At 44.8% G+C, this 15,761-nt stretch overlaps 1 protein-coding gene across 1 annotated transcript in view; it reads left to right on the top strand.

The window, feature by feature from the left end:
* Window positions 1–8,202, top strand: part of LOC143767880 (sulfotransferase 2B1-like) — a 70,381-nt gene extending 62,179 nt beyond the window's left edge. The window contains exon 4 of the mRNA XM_077256402.1: window positions 7,951–8,202. Within this exon, the coding sequence (XP_077112517.1) occupies window positions 7,951–8,069 (119 nt within the window). The 3' untranslated portion in view covers window positions 8,070–8,202. The remainder of the gene's footprint in view (window positions 1–7,950) is intronic.
* The last annotated feature ends 7,559 nt before the right edge of the window (window positions 8,203–15,761 follow it).

Raw genomic sequence — 15,761 nt, 5'->3', positions numbered from 1 at the left:
GCAACATCACCTTTTCAATCCCCGCAAATGTCATGACGCTCGGGTTTTCCCCGTGTTTCTCTCGAATATGGTTGATCAGTCTTGGTACTCCCTTTCCTGAGGAAATTGATTTATAGTGTTCCCTAAACCGCACCTACAAGTGGCGTATGGTTTTACCTATGTAATAATTCTTGCAAGGGCAAAACACCACATACACTACATAGTCAGTCTTGCATGATATAAACTCGGCGAAGGTATGGCTAATTGGACCTATGCTCATAGCTCAATCTGTAATATGATATTTACAATATGGGCAATGTTCGCAAAGGTAATTTCCTTTCGGATCTCCCTGTTCTAGCCAATTCGTGTTTTGCTTAATGATACGATTACGTACTAGCACATACCTCAACCGTGTACAACGTCTGTTTGAAATCAGTGGACCACCAGCTGCCATCCCTACTAAGTCCTTGTCTCTTTCAAGTATGTGCCAATTCCTCCTGATAGCCGCTCTGTTATGACCCCAATGGCGAGGGTCTCAGAGGAACGTGGAAGTCTGCAGAATACAAAAAACCAGCTCATAGGGCAGTGGTAACTGGGTTGACCATATATCTACTCCTAACGCCAACACTAGAAGTAGCCGGGGATCATTCCTACGATGATTCTAGATGACACGCTCCAGCCGGAGAATCTAACTACCCCTAGTAGAGGAAAAACAAAGACCTTTCTTGCCTCCAGAGAAGGGGACCCCAAAGCTGGATAGAAGCCCCCCACAAATAGTAACGGTGAGGTAAGAGGAAATGACAAACACAGAAATGAACCAGGTTTAGCACAGAGAGGCCCGCTTACTGATAGCAGAATAAAGAAAGGTAACTTATATGGTCAACAAAAACCCTATCAAAATCCACACTGGAAATTCAAGAACCCCCGAACTGTCTAACGGTCCGGGGGGAGAACACCAGCCCCTTAGAGCTTCCAGCAAAGATCAGGATATAGATTTGGAACAAGCTGGACAAAAATACAAAACCAAAACAAATAGCAAAAAGCAAAAAGGCAGACTTAGCTGATATAACTGGAACCAGGATCAGTAGACAAGAGCACAGCAGACTAGCTCTGATAACTACGTTGCCAGGCATAGAACTGAAGGTCCAGGGAGCTTATATAGCAACACCCCTAACTAACGACCCAGGTGCGGATAAAAGGAATGACAGAAAAACCAGAGTCAAAAAACTAGTAACCACTAGAGGGAGCAAAAAGCGAATTCACAACAGTACCCCCCCCTTAGTGAGGGGTCACCGAACCCTCACCACGACCACCAGGGCGATCAGGATGAGCGGCATGAAAGGCACGAACTAAATCGGCTGCATGAACATCAGAGGCGACCACCCAGGAATTATCCTCCTGACCATAGCCCTTCCACTTGACCAGGTACTGAAGCCTCCGCCTGGAGAGGCGAGAATCCAAGATCTTCTCCACCACGTACTCCAACTCGCCCTCAACCAACACCGGAGCAGGAGGCTCAGCAGAAGGAACTACAGGCACAATGTACCGCCGCAACAAGGACCTATGAAATACATTGTGAATAGCAAACGACACAGGAAGATCCAGACGAAAAGATACAGGATTAAGGATTTCCAATATCTTGTAAGGTCCAATAAAACGAGGTTTAAATTTGGGAGAGGAGACCTTCATAGGAACAAAGCGGGAAGAAAGCCATACCAAATCCCCAACGCGTAGTCGGGGACCCACACCGCGGCGGCGGTTGGCAAAGCGCTGAGCCCTCTCCTGTGACAACTTCAAGTTGTCCACCACATGATTCCAGATCCGCTGCAACCTATCCACCACAGAATCCACCCCAGGACAGTCAGAAGGCTCCACATGACCTGAAGAAAAGCGAGGATGGAAACCAGAGTTGCAGAAAAAAGGCGAAACCAAGGTGGCGGAACTAGCCCGATTATTAAGGGCAAACTCAGCCAACGGCAAGAATGTCACCCAATCGTCCTGATCAGCAGAGACAAAACACCTCAAATAAGCCTCCAAAGTCTGATTGGTTCGCTCCGTCTGTCCATTAGTCTGAGGATGGAAAGCAGACGAAAACGACAAATCAATGCCCATCCTACTACAAAAGGATCGCCAGAACCTGGAAACGAACTGGGATCCTCTGTCTGACACAATATTCTCAGGGATGCCGTGCAAACGAACCACGTTCTGGAAAAACACAGGAACCAGATCGGAAGAGGAAGGCAGCTTAGGCAAAGGAACCAAATGGACCATCTTGGAGAAGCGATCACATATCACCCAGATAACAGACATGCCCTGAGATAGCGGAAGATCAGAAATGAAATCCATGGAGATATGTGTCCAAGGTCTCTTCGGGACAGGCAAGGGCAAGAGCAAACCGCTGGCACGAGAACAGCAAGGCTTAGCTCGAGCACAAGTCCCACAGGACTGCACAAATGACCGCACATCCCTTGACAAAGAAGGCCACCAAAAGGACCTGGCCACCAGATCTCTGGTGCCAAAAATTCCCGGGTGACCTGCCAACACCGAGGAATGAACCTCGGAAATGACTCTGCTGGTCCACTTATCCGGGACAAACAGTCTGTCAGGTGGACAAGACTCAGGCCTATCCGCCTGAAATCTCTGCAACACACGTCGCAGATCCGGAGAAATAGCTGACAAGATAACTCCATCTTTAAGAATACCAACAGGATCAGCGACTTCAGGAGCATCAGGCACAAAGCTCCTAGAAAGAGCATCGGCCTTCACATTCTTTGAACCTGGTAAATACGAGACAACAAAATCAAAGCGGGAGAAAAACAATGACCAGCGGGCCTGTCTCGGATTAAGGCGTTTAGCAGACTCGAGATACATCAGATTTTTGTGATCAGTCAAGACCACCACACGATGCTTAGCACCCTCGAGCCAATGACGCCACTCCTCAAATGCCCATTTCATGGCCAACAACTCCCGATTGCCCACATCATAATTTCGCTCGGCAGGCGAAAACTTCCTAGAGAAAAAGGCACAAGGTTTCATAACAGAGCAACCAGGGCCTCTCTGCGACAAAACGGCCCCCGCTCCAATCTCTGAAGCATCCACCTCAACCTGAAAGGGAAGTGAGACATCGGGCTGGCACAAAACAGGCGCCGAAGTAAACCAGCGTTTCAACTCCTGGAAAGCCTCCACGGCAGCAGGAGCCCAGTTGGCTACATCGGAGCCCTTCTTGGTCATATCCGTCAAAGGTTTCACAATGCTAGAAAAATTAGCGATAAAACGACGGTAGAAGTTAGCGAAACCCAAGAATTTCTGAAGACTCTTAACTGACGAGGGCTGAGTCCAATCAAGAATAGCTCGGACCTTGACTGGGTCCATCTCCACAGCAGAAGGGGAAAAAATGAACCCCAAAAAGGGAACCTTCTGTACACCAAAGAGACACTTTGAGCCCTTGACAAACAAAGAATTTTCACGCAAAATTTTAAAGACCAACCTGACCTGCTCCACATGTGAATCCCACTTATCAGAAAAAACCAAAATATCATCCAGATAAACAATCAAAAATTTATCCAGATACTTCCGGAAGATGTCATGCATAAAGGACTGAAAAACTGAAGGCGCATTGGAGAGCCCAAAAGGCATCACCAAGTACTCAAAATGACCTTCGGGCGTATTGAATGCGGTTTTCCATTCATCACCTTGCTTAATGCGCACAAGGTTGTACGCACCACGAAGGTCTATCTTGGTGAACCACTTGGCACCCTTAATCCGGGCAAACAAGTCAGACAACAGCGGTAAAGGATACTGAAATTTGACAGTGATCTTATTTAAAAGCCGATAATCAATACAAGGCCTCAAAGATCCGTCCTTTTTTGCCACAAAAAAGAATCCCGCACCAAGAGGGGAAGAAGACGGACGAATATGTCCTTTCTCCAGAGACTCCTTGATATATGAACGCATAGCGGTATGTTCGGGTACCGACAGATTAAACAGTCTTCCCTTAGGAAATTTACTGCCAGGGATCAAATCTATAGCACAGTCACAGTCCCTATGAGGAGGCAGTGCACTGGACTCAGACTCACTGAAGACATCCTGATAATCAGACAAATACTCAGGAACTTCCGAAGGCGTAGAAGAAGCAATAGACACAGGCAGGGAATCCCCATGAATACCACGACAGCCCCAACTTGAGACTGACATAGCCTTCCAGTCCAGGGCTGGATTATGGGTCTGTAACCATGGCAGCCCTAAAACAACCAAATCATGCATTTTATGTAAAACCAGGAAACGTATCACCTCGCGGTGTTCAGGAGTCATGCACATGGTAACTTGTGTCCAATACTGCGGTTTATTTGCTGCCAATGGCGTAGCATCAATACCCCTAAGAGGAATAGGATTTTCCAATGGTTCAAGAGTAAAACCACAGCGCTTAGCAAATGACAGATCCATAAGACTCAGGGCAGCACCTGAATCTACAAACGCCATGACAGGATAAGACGACAGTGAGCAAATCAAAGTTACAGACAGAATAAATTTAGGTTGCAAATTACCAACGGTGACAGGACTAACAACCTTAGCTATACGTTTAGAGCATGCTGAGATAACATGTGTAGAATCGCCACAGTAGTAGCACAAGCCATTCTGGCGTCTATGAATTTTCCGCTCATTTCTAGTCAGGATTCTATCACATTGCATTAAATCAGGTGTCTGTTCAGACAACACCATGAGGGAATTTGCGGTTTTTCTATCATATTGCACCGAATTAGGTGTCTGTTCAGACAACACCATGAGGGAATTTGCGGTTTTGCGCTCCCGCAACCGCCGGTCAATTTGAATAGCCAGTGCCATAGTATCATTCAGACCTGTGGGAATGGGAAAACCCACCATAACATTCTTAATGGCTTCAGAAAGGCCATTTCTAAAATTAGCGGCCAGAGCACACTCGTTCCAATGTGTCAGCACGGACCATTTCCGAAATTTTTGGCAATACACTTCAGCCTCGTCCTGTCCCTGAGACATAGCCAGCAAGGCCTTTTCTGCCTGAATCTCAAGATTGGGTTCCTCATAGAGTAAACCGAGCGCCAGAAAAAACGCATCAATATCAGCCAATGCCGGATCTCCTGGCGCCAGCGAAAAAGCCCAATCCTGAGGGTCGCCCCGTAAGAACGAAATAATAATTTTTACTTGCTGAGCAAAGTCTCCAGATGAACAGGGTCTCAGGGACAAAAACAATTTACAATTATTCACGAAATTCCTAAACTTAAACCTGTCTCCGGAAAACAGTTCAGGAATCGGTATTTTAGGTTCTGACCTAGGATTTCTGATAACATAGTCTTGTATGCCCTGCACACGAGTAGCCAGCTGATCCACACTTGTAATCAAGGTCTGGACATTCATGTCTGCAGCAAGCATAGCCACTCTGAGGTAAAGGGGAAGAAGAAAAAAAAAAAAAAAACTCAGAATCTTCTTTCTTATAATCCCTCTTCTGCAATGCATTAAACATTTAATACTGGCCTGGCAAACTGTTATGACCCCAATGGCGAGGGTCTCAGAGGAACGTGGAAGTCTGCAGAATACAAAAAACCAGCTCATAGGGCAGTGGTAACTGGGTTGACCATATATCTACTCCTAACGCCAACACTAGAAGTAGCCGGGGATCATTCCTACGATGATTCTAGATGACACGCTCCAGCCGGAGAATCTAACTACCCCTAGTAGAGGAAAAACAAAGACCTTTCTTGCCTCCAGAGAAGGGGACCCCAAAGCTGGATAGAAGCCCCCCACAAATAGTAACGGTGAGGTAAGAGGAAATGACAAACACAGAAATGAACCAGGTTTAGCACAGAGAGGCCCGCTTACTGATAGCAGAATAAAGAAAGGTAACTTATATGGTCAACAAAAACCCTATCAAAATCCACACTGGAAATTCAAGAACCCCCGAACCGTCTAACGGTCCGGGGGGAGAACACCAGCCCCTTAGAGCTTCCAGCAAAGATCAGGATATAGATTTGGAACAAGCTGGACAAAAATACAAAACCAAAACAAATAGCAAAAAGCAAAAAGGCAGACTTAGCTGATATAACTGGAACCAGGATCAGTAGACAAGAGCACAGCAGACTAGCTCTGATAACTACGTTGCCAGGCATAGAACTGAAGGTCCAGGGAGCTTATATAGCAACACCCCTAACTAACGACCCAGGTGCGGATAAAAGGAATGACAGAAAAACCAGAGTCAAAAAACTAGTAACCACTAGAGGGAGCAAAAAGCGAATTCACAACACGCTCGTACCTGTCGGTCCATGGAACTATACTGGAAACAGAAGGTGAACTTTTTCCCCATTACATTTTCGGACCTCTCTTCTCTATCCGATGCAGCCCCATTTATCTTATCCACCGCTGTTTGTAGCAATGTCCCCGGGTAACCTCAATTTCTGAGTCTCCGGCACAATTCCGTTGCCTGCATTTCAAAGCCCTCCTGCGTATTGTTTGCCCTTCGCACGCTCAGAAGCTGGCTGTATGGTAACGATTGTTTTGTGTGTGCTGGGTGGAAACTTTTATAATGCATTACCAAATTGGTCGCTATCGGTTTACGATATAGAGATGTACGGACCATCCCTTCCTTTATGTCGACAGAACCATCCAAAAACTCCAAATGTGACCCCCCAAAATTAGATGTAAAGGACATGTCCTAATACAGCTGTTAATCCTACACTAATGGCAGCTAAGAGCAGTATTAGAGAATAGAATCAATTTAAATTTGCCATAAAAAGGGCTGTTGGTTTAATGTTGCTAAAGCAGCTAAATAAACGTTATAGAACACACTGTCTGTTCTGTAGCAGTTCACTCCCTACAGTATGTGCAGATACAAAGTGCAAAAGATGGCATCTCCGGGTCTTTTATAGACCCGATAACGATATGCGGCTGGCCAATCACGGTAATGCCTATAGCTAACATGGCAGGCGATCCCGCATTGTTTAGTGGCTGAAAATCAGGTGCCAAACATGTGGGGGGCAACTGAACATAACAAGCGATTGACCTGATACTTGTTCGAATGCCTGGATCCTCGAGTATAGTGATGCTCAAATGAGCACCAAACAGTGCCCGGCATGCTCGTCACAGAGTTTACCATGTGTCTCTATGATTCCCATTGATGTTTTTATGATTGACTCCTCTCAGCTTCCAAAGGCAGCAGGATTCCTAGACTGTCGGAGGATCCTCTAGACTTTATTTTCTGCACTATCCCCCTTCTCACTGCCTGCAGTGGTCTCCTCAGTGGATGTACTGAATTCAAGCATACTGAGAACCTAATCAAATCTCGATACTCTCATACTTGTCCTATATAGAAATCCTCATTAGGATCCGGCTAGTTGTACACTGTATCCACTATATTAAAATACAATTTATATGAATGTTATTTGCATAAACTTTACCTAGATTCTGTATTTTGTATGTATGTATTTATTGATGTATTCAGGGGCAGACATATATCACTGAGTTTTGGAGGTAAGAGAGTCCATTATCACCTCCCAAGCAGGTAGAATTGTGTATAATAATGAGTTTTTGGACTGCAAATAGCCCATGTCCTGTTCTTGCACAGGGGCCCTCTTCTATCTATATCCGCCATTGGATGTATTATTTTATAATGATTCATAACACTGAATCCAGTGACACTGCTGCAATTTGCTTTGGTGTCCAATTCATGCATTTTCTTTGAAAAACACTTTTGCTTGAGCTTATTTAAAAGTTTAGATATATAGAGGCATAATGGAGCTCCAAAAAGTCTATGGATGCCCTGACGTGGCTTTGTGCTTGGAAAATTATGAAGCCCAGGTCATATTAGAGCAATCTGGAATAAATATTACTCTTTAAAAACTAACTTGAAAATAAAGACAAGTAGTTTTATACTGCAACTGACAGAAATTACTATTATGTTTACAATTAATGTAATGTTCCTATAATTGTACTCTTTTATTATAGGTATAGCTGGTGATTGGAAGAACCATTTTACAGTAGCTCAGAGTGAATATTTCAATAAAATCTACAAAGAGAAGATGAAGGATGTCAATGTGACATTTCTCTGGGAGGAATCTTCATAAAGTCATCACTTCATTCTGTATATGAAGCAAGAAGTGTTTTCAGATTTGGGCGATGTGGCTTACTCAGGATTGTCAATGTCCATAAAGGCACAGTCTATAAAAATAACGGGCCATTGTAATAACCAATAAATGTATCTGGGGTTTTTCTTTAATTGCCTGAATGTGGTCTGTGGGGTTGTCGTGATTGTTATTATTGCCCTAACGTATAGAAATTTACCACTTATAGCCTTCAGGTTTCTAAATATAACTCTAGGCCATTGTGGGGCAAATTAGCCAAAAAATAAATAAAAAGGAAGGTTGATTTTCCTTGCTTTCGTTTTAACTCTCACATGACATAAAATAAATAAAATGTTTTAACCTGTATTTTAATTAAATGTAGAATATTTTACATACTAAAACACTTGATAACATAAATGTGAACTTTTAATGCTTGTTATTAGAAAATGGGGGCCAAGATGGAGGACATTATGAAAGAAAAGACCTAGGATGGGGACATTATTACATGAAGGAATCCAGGATATTGGACATTAGTACAGGAAAAGGGCCAAGAAAGAGGTCATTATTATAGATGAGCGAACCTTTCAAGCTTCGGATTCGATGAGCGGACCGCCGAACGGTTCGACAAATGCACCTGATCCCCATTAGACTCAAGGGTAGGCAAAACCAAACACATAGACAGCACCTTAAGGGGTGACAAAAGCTTCTCAAACAGCTAAAACTACAGCTTGTAATTTAAGTTTCAATGAGGACCTGGTGGTTAAGGAAGCAGTCTAAGACTTCTTAGCTGGGAGACCTCACACCTCATGCAACACCTCAAATTTTTTTTTAATTCCAGCCACACTCAGATGGCACAAACATCAGTTTCATAGACTACTATTGGTAGAAAAATGAAGAATAGTAACACAGGTAGTTGACTGAGCAATTGACCTTCAGTAGAACCTTTCATAATGGCACAGAAACAGACTGCCATGGGCTATGCATGAGGTATCAGGATATGGCCAGCATTTACAGTTTTGAATTGAAGTTTCAGTTAAGACGAGGTGGTTGAGGAACCAGTGTAAGCCTGCTGTGCTGGAAGCCCTGATACCTCATTCAACATCTTAAATGTGATTTTTGATTAGCCACAATTAGGTGGCACAAATATCAGATTGGTATACCACAAATGGTATAAAAATTTAAGATTAGTAACACAGCTAATAGACTGAAAGTAATTGCAGGCTAGCCGGTTTGGGAACCCTACTGCTACATGCAACACACATGAACGTGACCCAACTTGGAGTGCAAACATTTCCCCAAATTATTGACATATAGCACTAAAGGGTCATCAATTTCACAGAGTAAAGGTACCGTCACACTCAGCAACTTTGCAAAGAGAACGACAACAATCCGTGACGTTGCAGCATTCTGGATAGCGATCTCGTTGTGTTTGACACGCAGCAGCGATCTGGATCCCGCTGTGCTGGTTGGAGCTAGAAGTCCAGAACTTTATTTCGTCGCCAGGTCGGCGTGTATCGTCATGTTTGACATCAAAAGCAACGACGCCAGCAACGAGAATAGGGGGCGTCGCAGCGTCTCCTTCTAGCCAGGTAGGCGTGTTACATTACAAAAGGAGATGCCCTCAGCCGCGACGACCTGAGAGGGAACTTGCAGCAGGAACAATGGTTGTTAGCTGGGCGGAAATGAGTGGCTGTGACGCCGTCTCCCTGTGAACGCTGATAGACCACAGCGGGATCATCTGTAGCTGCGTTCCGGCTTATAAACCGTGACTCTACTCAGTCTTTCCTTTGCGATCACTTGCCTATCTTTCTACGCTGCAACACCCCTAGATGAGTGTCGGGTCGGTACACTCCGGCTGTTTGACATGGAGCTAACAACCAGCGAGAACGAGAAGTGAGTCGCCGTTACGTCACTGGATCGCTCCTGCATCGTTCTGGAGTTGCTGTGTTTGACGTCTCTACAGCGACCTAAACAGCGACGCTCCAGCGATCGTTGTCTATATCGCTGCAGCGTCGCTGAGTGTGACGGTACCTTTAAGATATCAAAATTGCACCGTAAGCTTCAGTTACTGTACGGTCTATTGGACTTCCTTTCTTTGGCAGTTGCACAGCGGTATTATTATTATTACTTATTGTTATAGCGGCATTTATGTAAAAAGGGTATATTATAATAAAAACAAAATAAAAACAAGTACAATAATCTTAAACAATACCTATCATTGACTGCTACTGGAGGAGAGAGGACCCTGCCTGTTTGGGATCACGGCCTACAAAGGTTAGGTGAGGAAACAAGAGGTGAGGGCAGAGCTGCTTGCGCAAAGGTATGATGGAGCGATGGTAAGTGTAGGTTGTAGGCTTTTCAGAAGAGGTAGTTCTTCAAGTTCCCATGGTAGGCGAGAGCATGATATGTTGAGGGACACAGTTCCATAGTAGAGGGGATCTACTGGAAAAATCTAGCATGCGATTGTGTGAAGAAGAGATAAAATTGGGGAGTAGAGAAGGAGATCTTGTGACGATAGGAGGTTGCATGCAGGTAAGCACCAGGAGACTAAGTCACAGATGTAAGGAGGAGATAGGTTTTGAATCTCTTTGTATGCCAAACTTAGGGTTCAGAACTGGAGTCTTTGGGCAATGGGATACCAGTGCAGGGATAGACAGAGGGAAAAAGCTGGGAAATAGTGGGGTAACAGGTGGATTAGTCAGACGGATAGTGTGGCGAGCACTCTTGCTGAGATTCGAGTTGCTGGTGAAGTGGGATGGCAATCCCCTTATTAGAGTATTGTTCAATCACAGCACACTCTTGATGCTTGTGAGACTGTTGGCAATGTTCACTGAATGGTATAAAGGATACTCTGCTTGCAAAAGGACACCTGGGTCCAGGGTAGGTGTTATGGACCTGGTGGAATGACCTGATGGTTAAACTAGAAGACAGGACGAGCTCTGGGAAGTGGGAACTCTGCTGACCGCAAATCCTAATCCTATAACACACACACTAGAAATAGCTGTGGAGCGTACCTAACTCTCCCTAGACGCCTCTTCACAGCCTAAGAGCTAACTACCCCTAAAGATAGGAAAATAAGCCTTACCTTGCCTCAGAGAATATTCCCCAAAGGTAAAGGCAGCCCCCCACATATATTAACTGTGAGTTAAGAGGAAAGTCACAAACACAGGGATGAAACAGGTTTCAGCAAAGGAGGCCAGACTTACTAGATAGACTGAGGATAGGAAAGGGATCTATGCGGTCAGCACAAAAAACTATAAAAAGCCACGCAGAGTGTGCAAAAAGACCCCCGGACCGACTCACGGATCGGAGGTGCCACTCTGCAACCCAGAGCTTCCAGCTAGCAAGGCAATATCATGTTAGCAAGCTGGACTAGAACTTTAGCAAGTACTAAGAAATATATTCAGTACACAATGAACAACAAATGAACTTAGCAGGGACTTAGCTTCTGCTGGAGTAGACAGGTCATCAGAAAGATCCGAGAGAGATCTGAACCAGTGCTAATACATTGACAGCTGGCATGGAGTAATGATCTGAGTGGAGTTAAATAGAGAAGCCAACCCAGCCGCAAACGAGGGCAGCTGAGGAAGCAACCTCAGAACCAGCAGTTCCACTCACAGCCACCAGAGGGAGTCCATGGACAGAACTCGCCGAAGTATCATTCATGACCACAGGAGGGAGTTCAAGAACGGAATTCACAACAGGTAGGTAAGGCGTACCTGCACCTAGGATTGTAGGCTGCAATCTGCAGTGAACCTTGCCAGCAACGACTATATGAATAAGACCCTATGAGGGTCAAAATGTTAATGCTCTTGTCGCCTTACCATTTTCTCTATCCCTGCACCAATTCCTTATTCATGAATTGTGTTATTGATGCATCTATATCTGAACAATAAAGTCCTCACAAGCATCTATCAAAAGTGTGAGGTGGATTAGTTAGGCAGCAGAGTTTAGGATAGATTGGATGGGTGCAATAATATTAGAAGGTAGGCCACAGAGCAGGAAGTTGCAGTAGTGGAGGAGATGATGAGGACATGCACTAGTGTTTTTGCAGATTCATGGTTGAAGAATCTGCGGATTTGGGAGATATTTTTGAGTTGGGGTTGGTAGGAAGGGGAAAGGGCTTGGATCTTAGATTTGAAGGAGAAATCATACTCAGCCATTGATTTTGATGGACAGGTCAGTTGAGGGGGTTGAATGAGATGGTGGAAAGATGATTAATCCAGTTTTATCCATGTTAAGTTTTAGAAACCTAGCAGAGAAGAAAGATGAAATAGTGGACTGCCAGTAATAGAAAGGACGTGATATCAGGTCCAGAGAGTTAGATCTTTGTCATCAGCATAGAGGTGATGCTGAAAGCCGTGAGACTCTATGAGCTGTCTCGGGCCAAAGGTGTAGCTGGAGTGGAGGAGGGGTCCTAAAACTGAACCTTTGGGGACACTGACAGGAGGTGAGATGAGGAGGTGGTGTGTGAGTGGGAGACACAATGTTCTGTCTGTTAGGTATGAGAAGATCCAAGATAGGGCCAAGTCTGTGATGCCAAGAGAAAAGAGAGTTTGTATTGAGTGGGAATAGTCCACTGTGTCAAAGGCAGATGACAGGTCCAGGAGAAGGAGGACAAAGTAATGTGGCTTGGCTTTGTCAGTTAGTAGGTCGTTGTTGACTTGAGTCAGGGCAATTTCAGTAGAATGGTGCGGTTGGAAGCCAGGTTGTAAGCGGTCAAATATGGAGGAGGGGATAGATTTGAGGACATTTCAAAATAGATGTGTTGTTCCACAAGTTTTGAGGCATAGGGGAGAAGTGATATGGGGCAATAGCTATACAGAAAGGATGGGTCCAGGGAGGACTTTTTGAGGATGGGTGTGATCAAGGTATGTCTGAAGCATGAGGGGAAGACAACAGTTGTTAGTGACAGGTTGAAGTGGTGGGTTGGTTTAGGATGAAGACATTTGTAAGGTTTGGATTGAGGTGTGATGGGATTGGGTCAAGTTTACAGGTGGTGAGAAGTGATTTGGAGTGTAAAGAGGAAAATTGATCTTCCATGACGGTGAAGTTGGTTATGGAGGAAGAGAGTTGTGTAGTTTTGAGGAAGGACTGTAGGGATGGTAGGCAAAAGCTTTGCCTAACGTTGTCAATTTTCTGCTTAAAGAATGAGTGGGGGAGCTGGGGATGAGGAGAGAATTGAAAGTACTGAATAGCTGTTCAATGTTATGAGGCAGGGATGATTTGAGAGATGAGAAGTAGGTTTGTTTTGCTGCAGTGACGATTTGTACAGTATTTTCACAACTTCTGTTACTGGACGGGCTACTCAACTCCCTTTCTTTGGAAACTGCACATGGGTATGCCTTGTAGATGAGGGCCAGAATGTCCTCCACTGGATGCAAACTCTGCATCAAGTGACCTCTCCTCTTCTTCCTCCACGTTAACATCACACACAGTACAGTCCTCATACTGTAAGTGGCACCCCAATTACCCTTATTTCCCTCTGCAAGACAACTCTCCACTTGTCCTACTGACTGTGGGGAACCACAGATGGACTAGTCTTCATAGATTTTTTTTACATTCTATTCCATGGGCATCACAGTTCTGTGCCAAAGATTCACAGACTCAAAAGGAGGAAAGCATCTGCACCGGTGTGCAATTTTTTTTTAAGTTTGATCCGGGGCTGGACGAAGTAGGGTCCCAGCAGAATTCAGATCCTCGTCACCAGACGTTAACCCCCTGGGGTGTAGGTGATCGTGATGCAACTCAGATACCTGAGGTGCAGGTGGATTTTACTGTGCTATCAGAGCAGAAAGAGGAGTATGGTGATTCTCAGGGCGAGGAATGGGAGAACAGAGAGGATGATGATTAGGTTGTAGATCCCACTTGGTGTGAAACCCAGATGCACGCAGCTGAGTAGCTCATCAGAGGAGGTGGCAGAGGAGGAAGTTGAGTAGGTTACGTTGCAGCTTCCCACACAGACAGTGAGTGATGCAACCATGACAACCACTGCATCCTCAGTCACAACTCTGGCTGTGGCAAACAACGGTCATGGCTCTAAAGATCGCAGGGGCGGCAAGGGTTGGCTAGCCTGGCCCTTTTTTGATACCACAAAGGATTACACAACTCACGTTATCCGTTAACTTTGTAAAAAACTACTGAGTAGAGCCTAAAAATGCAATAATTTACCTACTACATGCATGAACTGGAACATGCGCAATCAACGTGCATCAGTCTTGGAATCTCACTGCTCTACAATGCGGACTAGTGAGCATCACCAACCACCGGCCGGCCCATTAACCACATCTGCTGCTTCTTTCTCCTCCATCATTGTGGCAGGTGTTCTCACACAGTTCTTCATCCACAGAATCTCCACTTGTTTACCTGCTACAGTTGTGGTGAGTGACAGCCCATCAGCTGTTATGGAAGTGGACATGCATGCTGTTTTTTTACCTATCTCAGACACCAAGCACATCACATCTTTCTCAATCCACCATGTCATACATGCCAGCACCTCACTTACAATCAAGCACTTTGTCGTGTTCATCCTACTCCAACCTCTGTCAGCATAGCAGCCAGCCATATTTTGTGCAATTGTGGTCACAAAAAAAATTGTTTCCTCCTACACATGGCAAATCTAAGAGCTTGAATTTCACTATCTTCAATCTACTAATAATAGTAAACTTTATTTATATAGAGCAAACATATTCCGCAGAGCATTACAAGTCAGCAGTTCATATAAAACAGTCATAATTAACAAAGTTAACGATAATCAAACAATTAAAGCAAAAATAATGAAGACCCTGCTTTTCAGAGCTTACAATCTACAATGAGGTGGGGTGACACAAAGTACAGGTTCTTATTTAAAATGATCGTCCAGCCATCTTACGAAAATAGGGGGTAGATAAAGGCTGCCTGAGCCTTTTGAATACTGTCGAGTTTGATGGCAAATTATGTTCAAAGAAGTAGAGAATAGGCTGTATATAAAAAGAACTTTGATTAGGGAAGGTAATAGGCTACCCTAAATGGATGTGGTTTTAGAAAGTGCCTAAAAATATGTGAGTTGTGGTTAGTCCTAATTTCATGGGGTAGAAAGGGTAAGTAAGAGGTGAGTTATCTAGGTAGGATATTGAACAACGCCAGACAAAGACCAGATCAGAGGTTTTACCATCTTTATGTGTCTCAGAGGTTGAAAGTTGTGAGAGGCCATGAGAAGTGGGTAGAGATAGAAGCTGGGATGTAGTTGGGAAGGTGGGGCTGTTGAAGTCTCCCAGGAAAAGGGTTGGCAATACTGAGGACGAGGTGTGGCAGCAAGGCAGAAAAGTGGTCAAGAAAGTGTGTGGGTGAGCCTATGGGATGGTATATGACTGCTACTCTGAGGGAGAGGGGATGGAACTGGAGCACCCCCATGGGGCAGTGGGGTACTCGGTACCGGGTCCTTCGGTTCACAGGGGGATTGCACAGTGGCTGACCCAGTCCGTGGCCCTGGGATGTCCGTGTAAAAGGGAAAGGTCTTTAAGGGGAATGTTCGTGACGCCACCTGTGGTATTCGGTCAGGGTGACCGACGCTGCTTTAAGGGTTCCACTGGGGTGATGTTATGGCAGCTAGATGGTATACCTTCCCACAGGTGAAGTGTATCCCCAGGGCTTCCCAGTGTTTAGATGGTGGATGGTGAGGGGCGCAGAGAAGAACGAGGACACAAGGTTGCAGTC

This window comes from Ranitomeya variabilis, chromosome 4 (genome assembly GCF_051348905.1).
Source record: "Ranitomeya variabilis isolate aRanVar5 chromosome 4, aRanVar5.hap1, whole genome shotgun sequence".
In the NCBI taxonomy this organism is placed as follows: domain Eukaryota; kingdom Metazoa; phylum Chordata; class Amphibia; order Anura; family Dendrobatidae; genus Ranitomeya; species Ranitomeya variabilis.
This window is presented reverse-complemented; position numbering and strand designations above follow the sequence as displayed.